We start from the raw sequence: 16099 nt of genomic DNA on the forward strand, positions 1-16099 counted from the left end.
CACGTTAAAATATCCTGTTTTTCAATAAAGTATGTTTCGTTATTTCTAGGTAAGGTATTTCAAGTAAATATTTAACTAGTATAATAATTTAAAAACTCGGATTACAAATTAAATATTTCAAAGTAAACAACAGCTAAATATTTAATGACCACAGGGTGTCACTATTGGATCTGTATCCACTTTTATGATCATGTAGTCTGCTAGGATGCATGTGAATGGAGGACCAGACTACCATGTCTAGACTGCCCTTCCTTCACATGATAATATTAGTGTGAAGTAACTTGGCATAGCTTGATCCACAACATGTTTGTTAATATTGTTGTAATCATCACCCTGTTCCAACCGCTCCCATCCGGCAGGAGACTAAAAGCTCAATACGGACAAGAACATCATGGATCAAGAACTCTCTCTAGTCCAGATCATGTTTATTTAATCTTAATTTATTTTGTTTCATTTTATTGATTATATTTTGATTAGTTATATTTATCTGTAATTGTATGTTGCCACTGCAATACAACTTTTCGTATTTTGATCATAAGGCCACTATTAAAAAATAAAAGGATATTTCCTTTTCAAAATATATGCTTTTATTGTGGAAAGTTCCGACTTAACACAAATATGTTCAGTCTTTTGAGAAGTCCAGGTTATGCTCATCATCACATATGCTCATCATCACATTCTGCGCCCTTCTGTCCAAGCGATGCAGGAGATGTAGTGGCACCAGACTACACTTATTTTCAACCCATCGGCAGGACACGGCTTCGAAGGGACTCTTACTTCGTCTTTGTTTCTTTCTCTGTAGTTTAGAGAATGTATTGCTTTTCATTGACAGCATACCAACCTACACAATAGCAAATAAACGTTGCATTTAGCCATTACGCGATTGAGTCACGTATACATAATGAGTGAAATTACTGACACAATTCCTGCTAATTCCATGGTCAAAGAAGTCACAAAGCAGGCTATAATGTCCTCACACATCACTGCAGAGTCCGGTTGTTACTAAGAAATGCAATGTTTCGGCTGTGCTATCTTTTTTGCTATCGTTACAAACTGTCGTCTCCCCTTTGCCATATACATTGTACGAAGGTGGGATGTACACACAATTTGATATGAGAGAAAATCTTACCTGATATATTTATATTTTCGCTTATTTGCCGCCAGCAGTTCGCCTTCACTACTCCATTAGAGTAGTTTTTCTCAACGCTGTTGTAAGGTAAGGTAAGGTAAGGTAAGACTTTATTGATTTTGAAATTGAAATTGTTTTTTTTTCCAGTAGCCAATACATACAGCAATTTTTTATAAAAAAATAAATACAAAATAAAAAATAAATAAAAATAAAATAAGAACAAGAGAAATAAAGAGAAAGAACACAATCTAATTCTAAAGATAAAGACAAAGAACATAGATCAAAGAAAAACAACAAAGATAAAGGATACAAAGACGAACATAGAACAGAAGCCTCCTCAGAAAGTACAGTCTACTCTGAACGTTCTTATATACTGTACATGGTCTGTGTTGCAGGACCAGTCCAGTTTACTGTCCAGCCACACACCGAGGTACTTATAGTTGTCCACTATCTCCACCTCGTCGCCTCTGATGGACACTGGCTTCGTCCTGGACCTTCCGAAGTCCAAGACCAGCTCCTTGGTCTTTGAGGTGTTCAGCTGCAAGTGGTTCCTCTCACTCCAGTCCACAAAGTCACGTATCAGGCTCCTATACTCGTCTTCGCTGTTGTCCCTGATGCATCCAACAATGGCAGTGTCGTCAGCATACTTCTGGACGAGAATCGACTGAGTTGTAGCAGATCTGAAGTGTAGATGGTGAAGAGGAGAGGGGCCAGTACTGTCCCCTGAGGTGCTCCTGTACTGCACACCACAGTGTCAGACGTGATGTCCTTCAGCCTGACATACTGTGGTCGATCAGTAAGATAATCCGTAATCCAGGAGACCAGACCAGGGTCCACATGCATCTTAGTCAGTTTGTCCTGGAGCAGAGTGGGCTGGATAGTGTTGAAGGCACTAGAAAAGTCCAGGAACAGGATCCTCACTGAACCGCTTCCTTTATCCAGGTGGGAGTAGGTCCGATGCAGGAGGTGAAGGATGGCATCTTCCACACCAACTGCAGGCCCGTAGGCAAACTGCAGGGGGTCTTGCGCGTGCTGGACTTGTGGCCTAAGATGTTTGAGTATGATGTTTATGTAGACTGGTGGCCATCTCTTTATGTTGACCAGCTTCTCCTCAAGAGTGTCCTTCCTCAGTCATGATCCAGGTATTACCCAGGTTATCAAAGATATCCAAATTCTACTTCTTTCGGTAGTTCGCTATTGGTTTATCCTCGAGGTCTTGCCTCATCTATAAACTAATAGGGAAGCGATCAGAGGGCTTCCTTATGACATCAATAACTCAGGGATTATCCTAGTTCGATGCGAGTGTCGCTGTTTATCTAGTGTTTACCATCGTCACTTATGGTTTAACACCGTGCATTGATTCACCCAGTCAAAGCTAGCACGTTATAACGTAATAAAAGTAAATTAATTCGGTGAATGAAACTAAAAAAAATGGCGCCAGGTTGCAACATCAACCTCACGCAAAAGTCACGCTTGTTGGTTGTCATGACTCACTCCTACCTCCAGTGACCTGACAGCAGGGACCGCTTGCTTCTCCTCGCTGTTAAAACTGATTTTCAAGCTGAAGTTTTACATTAAAATATTTAAGATTTATTTTTCTCTCCATTTAATTTTGACATTACTTTTTATGAAATTAATATCAACACTGAATTTTTTTTTTTACATTTATTCACATTGAAACAAAAATAGGGGGTAAACAACTATTAGTGAAATGTTATGGTTTTGAAAATTCCAAATCTTATTTTGGTGCGTTAAACATTCAGTGTTAGAAATTCATATTCAAAATTTGATGGCACACATGCATTGTCAAAGCCAGACTACACTGTTTTTACTGTATAATATTTAGTTTTTTTGTTTATTTAGTGGCATCTTATTTTTTCTTTAATCAAGAAGCAGCTCCGTAAAGAGAGTTGACTACAGGGCTAAAACAACAACTTTCTCGACCAAGCTAAACAAGTTGTAATGATTGTAAGGATATGACAACTTTACTGTAATTGATAATCTAAAATTTAACACGCATTTCAAATAATCACTTGATTAACTGATAATCTTTCATATTTAATTCATATTAAAAAATCATTGCCTCTCTTTAGAATCCATTTGCTCAGCTATTTGTCAGGTCAGGTCAAGTCGACACTCACACTGAGAGATACAAAACAATCTGAGGATGATGCCAGCAAGTCTGGTTCCAACAAGGACAAGGACAGACATCTGCGTAGGTCAACTGTAAAACAGATTCTCTCTAGAAGACATCAACTGCGGTTCAATGGGAATAAAACCCAACATGATTCAGCTAGCAAAGGTGACCAAGAAGCAGAGGATAATAAGTCAACTGGCTCACAAAAGACAGTTTAAAAAAACACAAAAAACACACTGAAACATACAAAACTTCCACAAGATGGCGTCAAGGTTCAGAGTGGATCTTGCCAAGCAACGACCTCACAGTGTGTCAAGAGAGCAGGACGTGACACAAGTCTTTCATTCAGAGAAATACACAGTGTTTCCGCATAAGAGGTATATTAAGATCTTTTAATAAGTTCTTCAAGGTTATTCATGATTCCAGCTTGGGTTAATCATCCACTGGTCAAGTGAACACGTTCTTGCATATTGAGCTTTTCCTTAAATACCAATAATAAACAATAATAATATTTTATCTAAAGACCTCTTTCTAGACACTCAAGGTCACATATTACAGCGACCCTGATTTATATTTAAAATGGATCGATTTATGGAATATGTGAGACTATTAGACAAATGTATGTTTAACGGATCTTCTTCCACATGTCCACAGTACACATGTACTTCCTGTTGTCATTTTAAGAAAGGACTCTTTAACTTACTCAATGTAAAGGAATCAAATGTTTTTTTTAAATGTATTACTCGGTGTGACATAGAATTGTTTTGCAATCAGGTTTAGTCATCTGTATGTATTCAAGTATTATTGCATGTTTTCTTTTCACTATGAAGGGTATTTGTGAGTTAAATTAAGCAATGTTAGGTCATAGTGAGCAAAGTACAACCCAGGTTACTTTAAGCATGATTTCATTTGATGGTATTTATGTCAAAGAAAACCAGAACGATGCCCGGTTTAATCTCGTTTTCAATTCATTTAGACTAGAAGTCTACAGGAGTGATATAACATTGTTATATATTTAGAATTTTCAGTCGGGCTTTCGCAAACTTCACTCTATGGAGAAAGCCTTACTGAAAGTGTCCAGTGACATCATGATGTCAATACAATGTTCTGGTTCTCTTGGATCTGTCCTCAGCTTTTGACACAGTTGATCACCAGATCCTGTTGAGAAGACTGAGGGATGAAGTGGGACTGTCCGGGTCTGTATTACAATGGTTCTCATCTTACCTTTTTGGGGGCAGTTTCAGTGTATCTGCCAATCAAATGAGGTCTGAATCAGCGAATCTGTTGTGTGGAGTCCCTTAAGGTTCTTTTTTGAGTCCTTTATTATTTTTGCTGTACTTGATTCCCCTGGTTAAAATCATTGAGAGATGTCCTGATGTTTCTTACCACATTTTTGCTGATGACATGCAGCTCTACTGCACCTTTGAGCCAACTGAGCCCCAGAGACTGAACAGCTTAGTCAATTGTTTGCTAGAAATCAAACAATGGCTGAATGAAAACACTTTGCAGCTCAATGTGGACAAAACTGAAACTCTGGTTATTGCGCCTGATGATAAGGTTCCAGGGTTGAGTCAGTACTTGGGTGACTTAGGTCAGTCTGTCAAACTGAGCCTGAGAAACATGGGTGTTGTATTTGACAAAGACATGTCTCTAGTAAAACTGACCACAAACTGTTTCCTTCAACTGAGAAAAATCTCTAAACCTAGGAAAATTATCTCACAACACGATCTTGATCTTGTAATACATGTGTTTGTGTCTTCTCGTTTAGACTATTGTAACAGTTTATTTCCGTGTCTAAACAAGAAGGAGCTTACTCGACCTGCAGTTAATACAAAACTCTGCAGCGAGAATTCTGACCTGCTCTAGTACAAGAACTCACATTTCCCCGATCCTTAAAACTCTTCACTGGCTGCCAGTTTATTAGTAAAATTCTGGTTCTTACTTTCAGAACTATTCATGGTCAGGCTCCTCCTTAAATCAGTGATCTTATCCAGCCTTACACCCCAGCTCGGGATCCTAGGTCTGTGGATCAGAATCTACTGATGGTTCCTGAACACGGTTCAGGACCAGAGGAGATAAATCCTTCCAGGCTGTTGCTCCTAAGCTTTGGAACGATCTTCCTCTGTGTTTGATGGATCTACTGACTCCTTTAAGAAACATCTTAAGACATTCTTATTTGTGCAGACTTTTCCCTGATTTTGTGGGACTCTTGTGTTTGTCTTAAACTTTTAAAGTATATATTTTAACAGTGTATTGTTTTTGATTGTTAAAGTGCTTTGTAACCCTGGTCTAGAAAGGCGCTTTACAAATAACTATTACTTACTTACTTACTTACTATATTGTTGTCAGATCATTGGATTGGCTGTGATTATGGCACATAAACCAATATACTTACTTACAAGGCCATGTGACCCAAAAGGTAATTAAAATCAACGAGTAAAAGGTGATAAGTGAGAGTGCTTGATTCACCTGACAGAGAAAGGGAGGAGCCTTGTCTTGTGTTCTTGCACGGTTTGTTAATGCTTCTCTGCGGCGCCGCCCCTTTCCTGATGAAGTTCCAAACACTGCCTTGGATGAACGACAGTCGGTCCACAGACTCTGGCGCATCACCTGGACAACACCTTAACAGGTAAAACAACTTTCATGCATTTGGTTTAAACAAACTTCATAAACTTCCTTCATCTCTTTTGTACCCACTTAAGGGCTGTTTTATGCTTTTCTGATTCTCAGGTTATTCTTGTAGATCTTTAGTGTAACTTTTAGAAAACCACTGTCTGTTTGTTTTTATATATACATTTGTAGAATACATTAATCGAGTGGTATAGATATATAAATATATATGGCCTACTTTTGTCTGACTAGAAAATCCGCAGCTAATCTGGCTCCTTAGCAGACACTGTAAAGAGAACATTAAGGGTGGGAAGATTAGCACTCTAATCCAGGCTGTTTTTGAATGTTGTATAACGGCTTTACCCATCTGGGCCTGACCTCAGGTATAAATATACTAGTGTTTATATAACCAGAAAACACTAGACTCTTGCGTTTTTGTTCCATAATCATTATTTGTCATTACATTATGAAGCAGGCACTAGCTTTATCTTTAAGAATACTTAATGTAGTTATAAAATCCAAATTGTGTTTTTAACATACACAACAATACACAAAAGCATCCAAACCCCAAAAAATGTATCAACACTTAAATGTTGTATCAAGATACTCTTTTTTTATTACTAATACTGAAGAAATCACTACTCATAATGCTTCCAACAACAAGCAGCCTAATATTTACATGTGCACAACATACACCCTCAAAATATTGTTACTATTTTATTTATTTATTTTCTGAACTACTTCAGACCTGAAACTTGTGATCACAGTTGCAGTTTCTATTTGCAAAACATTTTCTTTAATTATAAACATTAAAAATGTGGTTATGTTAATTGTTACATGTAAGTAAGTAAGTAAGTAATATTTGTAAAGCGCCTTTCTAGACCAGGGTCACAAAGCGCTTAAATAATCAATACAATACTCAATAAAATATATACTTAAAAGGTCAAGACAACACCGAGACCAACACAGTAGTCAGTAGATCATCAAACACTGAGAGAGAGGAAGATTGTTCCAAAGCTTAGGAGCAACAGCCTGGAAGGATTTCTCTCCTCTGGTCCTGAACTGTGTGCGAGGAACCAGTAGATTGCTGGGTTGTAAGGCTGGATCAGATCAGTGATGTAAGGAGGAGCTTGACCACGAATAGCTTTGAAAGAAAGAACCAGAATTTTAAAATTGATCTTGAAAGAAACTTGCAGCCAGTGAAGAGTTTTAAGGATCCGAGAAAGGTGAGTTCTTCTACTTGAGCGGCTCAGAATTCTCGCTGCAGAGTTCTGTATCAACTGCAGGGGAGACAGCTCCTTCTTGTGAAGACATGAAAACAAACTGTTGCAATAGTCCAGTCGAGAAGACACAAACACATGGATTATAAGATCCAGATCATGCATGTGCATGTAGTAACAGAGGTCAAAAATTTTCATATTTTAAAATTGGGGGTCATCCATTGGGTTATGGAAATTGTATTGAATATTTTCACGAGTATTGGTATCGAGTTGAAATTTTTAGTATCAAGACTACTCTAGTGCCCTGTACTCCCTGAAAATGTTGTGGGTTTTAATTCCAACCGTTTATTACACATATGTAACTTACCTATGTCATTTCAAGGTCTATGAGCAGAGAGTACGCTAACAAATGTTATTTCAGACACAAGTGTGTAAAATGTCAATGTCAGTCGTAAACAAATGTTATAATAAACTGTGTGAAAAATGTCCTCGTCAAGTGTTCTACTTGTTTAATTTTTAAACATGTAATTCCAATGTCTTTCTTATGTGTTTTCACACGACCGCCAGGGCCAGAATGAGGCGGAAAGAGCTAACATGCAACTGGAAGAAGAGCACTGGAAACATCAAGGATGTGTTCAACTTTTTGGGAAAGATGGGATCGTAAGTATAAATATTGTTGATTTAAGGTCGGCACTGAGTTGTTGGTCAATTCAGGATATTGTGGATGATGAAATGAAAATGTCTGTTAGTCAGACGAACCTATCTAGACAATGCAATCTGGTGGTAAGAATAGTTTTATTTAGGCGGGTTTTCTCGAGAGCCAGTCCCACTTTCTAGCTATTTGACTAATAATTAAAACATTCTTCATGACGTCTATCACATATTATAATGTGTTGCCGATGATATTAAGAGGTTAACAAGTTAGTACTATTATGTACATTATTACCATCTAGAAAATGCAAATGATCTTCTGAAAGCAGAGAATATTGACTTATATATGCCCAAACACAGACTAGAGTCACCTGCATGTCGATTGTAAAAAGTCACTCGGCTTTTCAGTATAATAATGAACCGGTGGCAAAAAAATAAATACAGCCTAATATAGCTGATCAATGTCATGACTTTACAGCAGATTGACCACTATAATTATGAAGAATAATTCAGCCCAAAAAAGTGGCGTAACTTTTTTCTTTTCTTTAACCCCCTGGTTGATTCTGGGTCAAGGTGAACGACCTCCACCACTGCATGTATATTTATGGAAGCAGGTGAGGTTGTTCACCTTTGACCCATTAGTAACACAAGGGTTAACCAGAACCAGATTGGCAGAGCGGCCTAAATGTTCAATGTGATCTTAATTATAGGTCAGTTTGAGCCAAAAATGTATTGAAATTTGTATTGAAATCAACATTGTGATAAGAGACACAAGATGTACTGAGCTACTTAAAACCAGTTTATACTTCAAATAAAAGTCAGTTAAAATGTAAAAAAGATTTGAAATCTTCTTAGCAAGACGTGTGGATAAGGGAGGGGAGTTGGGCAATACCTTTTAAGTGAACCAGCTTTCTACATAGAAGGCCTACACAATTAAAATGTTACACCTGAAGCTTTTCTGAGGTGCTTTCAGAAATCTTCACCAATTCACCAAAGCCCAGAAAATGTTAGTTCTATCTATGTGTCCACTTTCTCATATTGTTATGAAAATAAGGAAGGCTATGAAGATAGTCCCAGTCACTCCTTCATCACAGTTTCTCTCCTCCAGAGCTGCTCAAAGCTGTCGCTCATTGATTCTCTGGCTGTGAATGAGCTGTGTGCATGTGCATGTGCATGCACGAGTGAGTGTACTTACAGGGCGCTGACGTCAACAGCATTGCTGGAACATCCTAGCACCACTTAATTATAGGATTTAAAGTCTTAAGTGTGTGTGTTTCTGCGTGTGTGTGAGTGTGTGCAGCATGCTGTACGGGCAGGTGATCATCGCAGGTTCACACTTGCAGTGTAAACACGTGTGTTAAAATGTATATGAATATATGAACAGTATAGGAAGGAAGTTTTTCCTCGCCATAGCTCACTGTACAGCTCACTGTACAGTGTTTCGCTTCTTGCTCTCTGTTGAATTGCTGGGATCTATTTTTCCTTAATCAACTATAGTCTTATTTCAACTGTATAGTGTCTTGAGATAACTTTGTTATGATAAGACACTATAAATAAAATTGAATTGAATTGAATTGAATTATAGAGAAAAGGATTCTGGTGTATTTTAGATTAAATGTAAGTACATGTTATTTTTATATTATATTAAATACTTTTTTACTGTATATGTCAACTTCAATGTAATTTCACATATTTTATTGTACTTTATTAATCTAATTTTATTTAATTGACAAAATGATTCAATTTTTTTTTCCATTAATTTCTTTATTTATATTATATGGATGTTTAAAAGTAAGGTCTTTGATAAGAAATATATATTTTCATTGTTATAATGTATGTTATTTTTCTGGTATGATCCTGGAAGTGAATAATAAGTACGATTTCATAAAGATATATTTTTTGTATTCATACACTGTCTGTTGCTATTACCAAGCTGTTATTACATACTGTTATTACCATGTCTTATGTATGTCATGTATATGTTTAGGGGCGCTTTTTCTGAAGTTTATATGGTACGAGAGAAGAAGACCGGACAACTATACGCCCTGAAATGTATGAAGAAGAAGTTCCTGATTAGGAGCAACCTGGAAAATGAAATTAACGTGTTGAGAAGGTAATTTATTTCTTGATAAATCTAATTTTCAATGATTATGTTTTCATAGTAATTCTCCTAAAACGATTCTTATGATTTCAGGATCAAGCATGATAACGTGGTTAGCCTGGAGGACTTCTATGAAAGTAAAACCCACTATTATCTGGTCATGCAGCTGTAAGTGTCAGTCAAGTGTGAAGTCAACTTCACTGTTTCCTACATGTTCATTCACTTGTTTTTATTTGTGTGCACAGAGTCTCGGGAGGAGAGCTGTTTGACCGTATTCTGTCCCAGGGAGTTTTCACAGAGAAGGATGCAAGTGTAGTTATAAAGCAAGTGCTGCAGGCGGTCAGCTACCTCCACGAGAACAGCATTGTGCACCGGGACCTAAAGGTATCTTCAGTCGTCTACGATCTATGTCGTAGAAACATTTGAACAAACGGCTTGAACTTTCCTCGCTTCTAGCCGGAGAACCTGCTTTTCTACAACATGGATAAGAATGCAAGGATCATGGTCAGTGACTTTGGCCTGTCAAAGGCCGTAGATCACGGTGTGATGTCCACGGCATGTGGTACACCTGGATATGTGGGTGAGTTCCTCAAAAGTTTTCCTCATATTACTCTGTCTGGAAGTTTTTTTTTTAGAGAAACTCCATCAGTCGTATCTAATGCCATCCTTCAACATGTACATTGTGACATTTCTTTCTATGAAATATCTCTGAACCTGTTTCTCTACTTCTTTCTGCAGCACCAGAGGTTCTTTCCCAGAAACCATACAGCAAAGCAGTAGACTGTTGGTCAATTGGAGTTATAACTTACATCCTGTAAGTAAAGATGTCTCTTTGTCTCTCGATTAAACATCTCCTGCTGTGATTTGCTAGTGAACAGTTGACAGGGTTATCCTGTTGTAACACAGGAACATAAAAATAAGTTAAAGGGCAACTGTGTTGATTTAAGTGTGTCTTAAATTGATCTTGAATCTCTATTGTACTCATCAGTATGTGTCTGTTTGTACAAAACTCTATTTTCATTGAAATATTTACATTAGAAAATGTGCATAAGCCCCACCCACTGAAAACACTTTGGTTGTCTGGAGATTAAATCTTGTTTACCATAACCACACCTACTCTGTTGTGATCGGTCAAACAACAAGGCTTGTCACCACGCGTCATCAATTATCCAGTGTTTTCAGTGAGAAACACATTAGTTGCCCAAATTGATTAATTGATGGGTGTGCGTTTTGTAATTAGTTGAACAGCATCTCCTCTCGTACAGCCTATGTTTTCTGACAACCACCCACCTCCTGGATGCTTTATCTTTCAGTAGTTCCATTAACATGTCATTTAAGACAAATGGTGGCTGTGTGTTGGTTAAAATCACCGGGAAAAATATGAATACATTTAATTAGGGACCAAAAAAATACATGGTTTGGTGTTTCTGTGTAGGTCTTGAAGGTCATCCATTCACTTGTATTCAGAACTATGCTGTGTCTCAAATCGCAAACTAGCGTACTAAAAGTTAGTATTTTTAGTGCGTTAGTGCGTCTCAATTCTTAGTATGCGAAATTTAGTGCGCCATGCACACTAAATTGGCGTACTAAAACGCCAACAAAATTGAGCATGGTTCGATGGACACTAACCACACTAAACAGCCGCCATCTTAGTGACGTTTTAAACGGAAGTTACGTCATATATAAATGCATATATATTCATATACTTACAGGTGTATTTTCAGTAGCAGTAGGACACGTCTTCGCTGCTGATACCAGCTTAAATATCTCGTGATTATTTATATTCTCATATTTTTTCTTTATTTCTTTTTTCAAAGTTGCAAAACGTGCTGCCAGCAGGTGTCGATAGCGTTCAAACAGCTCGTTGAATCATCGTTAAATAGAAGTAGAAGAAGAAGCTGTCATGTGATTTCCTGTTAGTGTGTAGCAGCAGTGTTTGATTTGAGACATACTATCTGTGGAGAATTTGCGTACTAGTTAGTACGTACACTAAACTGATGCATACTAACTTCTAGCATACTAAGAGTAGTATGCGATTTGAGACACAGCACTAGTGAAAACAGAAAACTTTTTGGAAACAGCAAAAAACTGTCACAATGAAATGTATTGTTATTCAGTCCACATGTTTGGATGCATTGCTCGATACAATCCCAACTGTTTGTACATCTGTTACTTCTTTCTTTTACATTTAATACGCTCACTTTATGACTGTTTATTTTGTTAACTCTTGATATTGTAAATTGGTGGAAACGTATGGGATTTGTAGACTAGAATAAAGGGACACAAACATCAAGATGTATTCTGAACCATACCTGGTTTTTGTCTTTTCAGTCGTCGAAACCAAAGTGATGCTTGACATTTTAAAGGTGTAAACCTTGAATGAGACAACTATAAATTAAATCAAATGTGTTGCAGGTTAAGCGGCTATCCTCCATTCTTTGAAGAGAATGAAACTCTTCTGTTTTCCAAGATCATGAGGGCGGAATACACCTTTCACTCGCCCTTCTGGGACGACATCTCTGACTCAGGTACCAAACTATACTCTAAGAGAGTACACTGCAATTCACACTTCATAATTTCCAAAGTGCTCATTTGCTGTTTGTTTAACAGTTCCCATAATACACTACTGACAATGTCTACCAAATAGTTATTTTGTCAACCTGTGTGATGATTCTACCTTTTCTGTTAAATTACTTTTGTGGCGTCTGTGGTTGTTACATCAGCGTCACACCTTCAGAGGAGCATTACTTTCTTGGCATCATTATTTTCCCATCATACCCGTCTGCACCTTATCACTCTACCATCAAGTGTCCTTGTTCTCCTTTCCTTCGTCGAAGCAAAACCTTCACTCAACATCTCTTTCCTTGACTTCATATCTGCACTGAGTTCGACTACCTTTCTTGGTCTTTTCAACTCCTGTCTCCTCACTCTTCTTGTGTTAGCCCAGGCGACAGCTGATCTGATTTGGGGTTGACGTTTAAAATTGGCTGTTTTCTTGTTTTTTTTAAAGCTTGCTTCCCCGTTTGACACTAATCCCTTAATTCTTCTTTGACTGGCATGAGGTTCTGACAGATTGTGATCCTTGTCGCAGAGCAGACACTCATCTGCATTAAAAAAAAGGCTTCTAAATGTATATATATATTTTTTGTTTCACTTTCTAAAAGTATATAAAATCAATGTATATTTAGTGTCTTTTCAATAAGAAAACTGTTTTCCTTTCATCATATGAAACCTATATTTTAACAATCATTCAAAAGTTTTGCGTACTTTTATGTGACATTTAAATAAAGGCAGAAAACAATAAAAACTTAAGTTGAGAACAATGAGACAATGAGATGAATAAAAAAAATACTTGTTCCAATGGAAATGGCATGATAACATATTTATATTTTATTTTAAGTAATATTAAGTTGAAATTTGAGGAAGACAAATATGATTTAATTACACTGTAATCTTCATTATGTTAATTGGTAAACTATACTTGTATTAATGTTTAATATATTATTTTCTCCGGTTTGATGTTGCACGTTTTTTCCAAAACTATTTCCCAATAAGTGGATCTACTCCATTAATAGTGTCATTAAAAAAATGAAAGTCCTAAAGGTCCTCACTTTATACTGTGACTGTTAAAGAGTTTTCATACAAAACTCTCAACATACTCTGGGAAAACTACATACCTGATCATTTTAATTAAAGCAACTAAGATCCTATTTAATATAGAAATTGACAAATTATTCCAAGTTAGTATTTTATAATGCGTAATTGCGTCAATGAATCATAGAAACAGGCAATAAATGTTGTTTTCTTGTGTTAATTTTTTGACATCCATATGCAAGAACTGTGGATAAAACATGTTAATGTTTCAGTTTCAGTTTATTTTAAAAGTACAATGCAATGTAATGTAAAGTCACTGTATCACAAAAAGATTCTCAATTTTTGAAGACAAGTAGTACGAGGATGTGTTGCTTAGGCTGTTGTTTCTATATGTAATGATAATACTGATATAATACTGTATCATTTAAATTAAAAAAAAGTGTTGAACCTGCTAGTAATAGAGCAGTGCTGCTACAAAAAGAAAAGCACCTTCCACACACCAGGGTCACAAATGAACATCTTCCAAGTATCCTCTGGAGGCTCATGATGATGTTTATCTCATCCAAACCTGAAGTAAAAGACAGCATTGATTTCCAGGATGTTGTCAACTCATCTATTATCATGTCCACAGCCAAAGATTTCATCAGGAACATGATGGAGAAAAACCCAATGAAGAGATTTACCACAGAGCAGGCCCTCCGACATCCATGGTAGGTTTTTTCGTGTAGATTCCACTTCTATGTCACTCACTTAACCATGACTTTTGCGATGACAGGATTTCTGGAGACACGGCAAAAGACCTGAACATTCATGTGTCAGTCTGTGAGCAGTTGGAGAGAAGCTTTGCCAAATGTAAATGGAAGGTGTGTTCTGCTTCTTCGACTGTTGGGTTCAGTGTTTTGAGACAAGCGAACTCAAATCATCTCTTTCAACAGCAAGCCTTCAACGCAAGCTCAGCCATCTACCAGATGAAGAAACTTTCCAACTCAACGCCACTCTCCCTGCCCACCATCGTAGTACAGACCAGCTGCTCCCACGATGATCTGGAGGCTGGCCATGGAGAATCCCCAGGCCTGGACCCTAATGGAAACCCTCTCCATGGTGGTGGCACATCCCTCTTTCCACCAGTCTCAAGCTGCCACAGCGAAGGATACACATCTGCCATTAATGAACCCAGAGAGCTCTCCTCACACTGTTCACACAGTCAACCGCTGCGGTAAGAAATCCATGGTGAAGCGTCAACAGTTGATGATGACTGGATCTGGTGGAAGAGTTTAACCCCCCCCCCTCCAGTAACAAGTCAGATGAACTATTATCCAGTCTCCCAGAATTTAATCTTTATCTACTCTCAAATGCCTGTATATTCATCAGTGTACCTGGTCATCTGTAGGATGCAGGGGCCATTCTCTATGTATGTCGCACAGAAACAGTTCTCAAATGTATTAGAAAATAATAAAAACTTAAAATAAAAGTACATTAACTTGAGAAAAAAATAGGAAAAAACGAAATACTGACCTACCTTTAAAACCTTTAAACTTTCCCCATAACTTTTACTTTTATTTATTGATGAGCCGATAAAGCTTCATGAAAAAATGTCTAAGGTGTCAGTAGGTGGCGCCATTAGTTTAGAAATATTGTGAAGTTTCAAAACAAGGCAAAATAATGTAGATACCGCCATCTAGTGGGTTCTGAAAATAATGAAACTGCCTCATGAAGCTTCATCAGACCATCTCTACTAATACCGGCAGAAGGGTTGTCTAACATGTAGCCACAAGAAAATTCACAAAGAAATAAATTAATAAAATGATTTATATTATATTAATAAAAATACACATCTCAAAGTCAACTAGATGGTACTCTCTAGTCTTTATCCTATTGTGATGAATTATATAGTATATATAGTGAAAGCTCCAAGATCTAAGATTTTTTTTTCTTGAAAGTTTATCTTCAAGCTTGTCGCTAACAATATTTTTATTTGTGTATTCCCGTTGCATTTCCAGTCCATGATCTGCTGTCCAATAGATGTCAATCTTGTGTTCCGTCTCCTGGTCACCTAAATATGCCTTAGAAAATCTCACAGTGTGAGATGAGTTTTGTATGTATGTAAACCCAGATTTTTGTTCCCATGATTAAATTGATGATTCAAAATAATCTTAACAAATTCTAAATGTACTTTAAAAAAAACAACAAGCTCTGAGTGCAAGTTTTAAATGTATATTTTTGTGTTTGTCACAGCTTTGACCCTGTTTGTCAAGGGAAGAACCAGCCTCTTCAGTCAGGCGTCTGCTCTGTCATGTGAGGCTGTGACTGACCGGAGATGAATGTAGGTCCTTACTCAGCATCTTTTTAGTGACATAAATGTGAGCGAATAGCAACGTGACTTTCCCAAAAATCTTTTTCAGGTGCTCTCTCGGTCAAGCTCATGACCGACTGCGTGTTTCAGTAACCTTTCCACTGAGAGTTCCAGTGCAGGCAGTGCTCAACCGGAGTACACAGCATTGTTTTAATGAATCCATATATGCCAAAATTTGCTCCATGTGTATAATCTTTACATGGATGTAGGTGATAAGAAGTTTATTACAGATCATCTCATATAATAATTCCATTTTTTTCTTCACACACTTATTTCAAAACAAGGTTACTCCCCAAAGTGCCAC

At 37.2% G+C, this 16099-nt stretch overlaps 1 protein-coding gene across 1 annotated transcript; it reads left to right on the forward strand.

Moving 5' to 3' along the window:
- The first annotated feature begins 5864 nt into the window (after positions 1 to 5864).
- On the forward strand, positions 5865 to 15996 carry LOC148070577 (calcium/calmodulin-dependent protein kinase type 1D-like). The gene is made up of 13 exons (XM_087800602.1): positions 5865 to 5895; positions 7664 to 7756; positions 9735 to 9860; positions 9942 to 10016; positions 10094 to 10232; positions 10305 to 10428; positions 10587 to 10662; positions 12264 to 12376; positions 14074 to 14152; positions 14218 to 14305; positions 14378 to 14658; positions 15678 to 15765; positions 15845 to 15996. Exons 2-12 carry the CDS (start codon positions 7671 to 7673, stop codon positions 15739 to 15741), a joined length of 1251 nt encoding a protein of 416 aa, XP_087656728.1. The 5' UTR covers positions 5865 to 5895; positions 7664 to 7670; the 3' UTR covers positions 15742 to 15765; positions 15845 to 15996.
- Positions 15997 to 16099: the final 103 nt, after the last annotated feature.

This window comes from Callionymus lyra, chromosome 10, assembly GCF_982586985.1.
Source record: "Callionymus lyra chromosome 10, fCalLyr1.hap1.1, whole genome shotgun sequence".
Classification (NCBI taxonomy): Eukaryota; Metazoa; Chordata; class Actinopteri; order Syngnathiformes; family Callionymidae; genus Callionymus; species Callionymus lyra.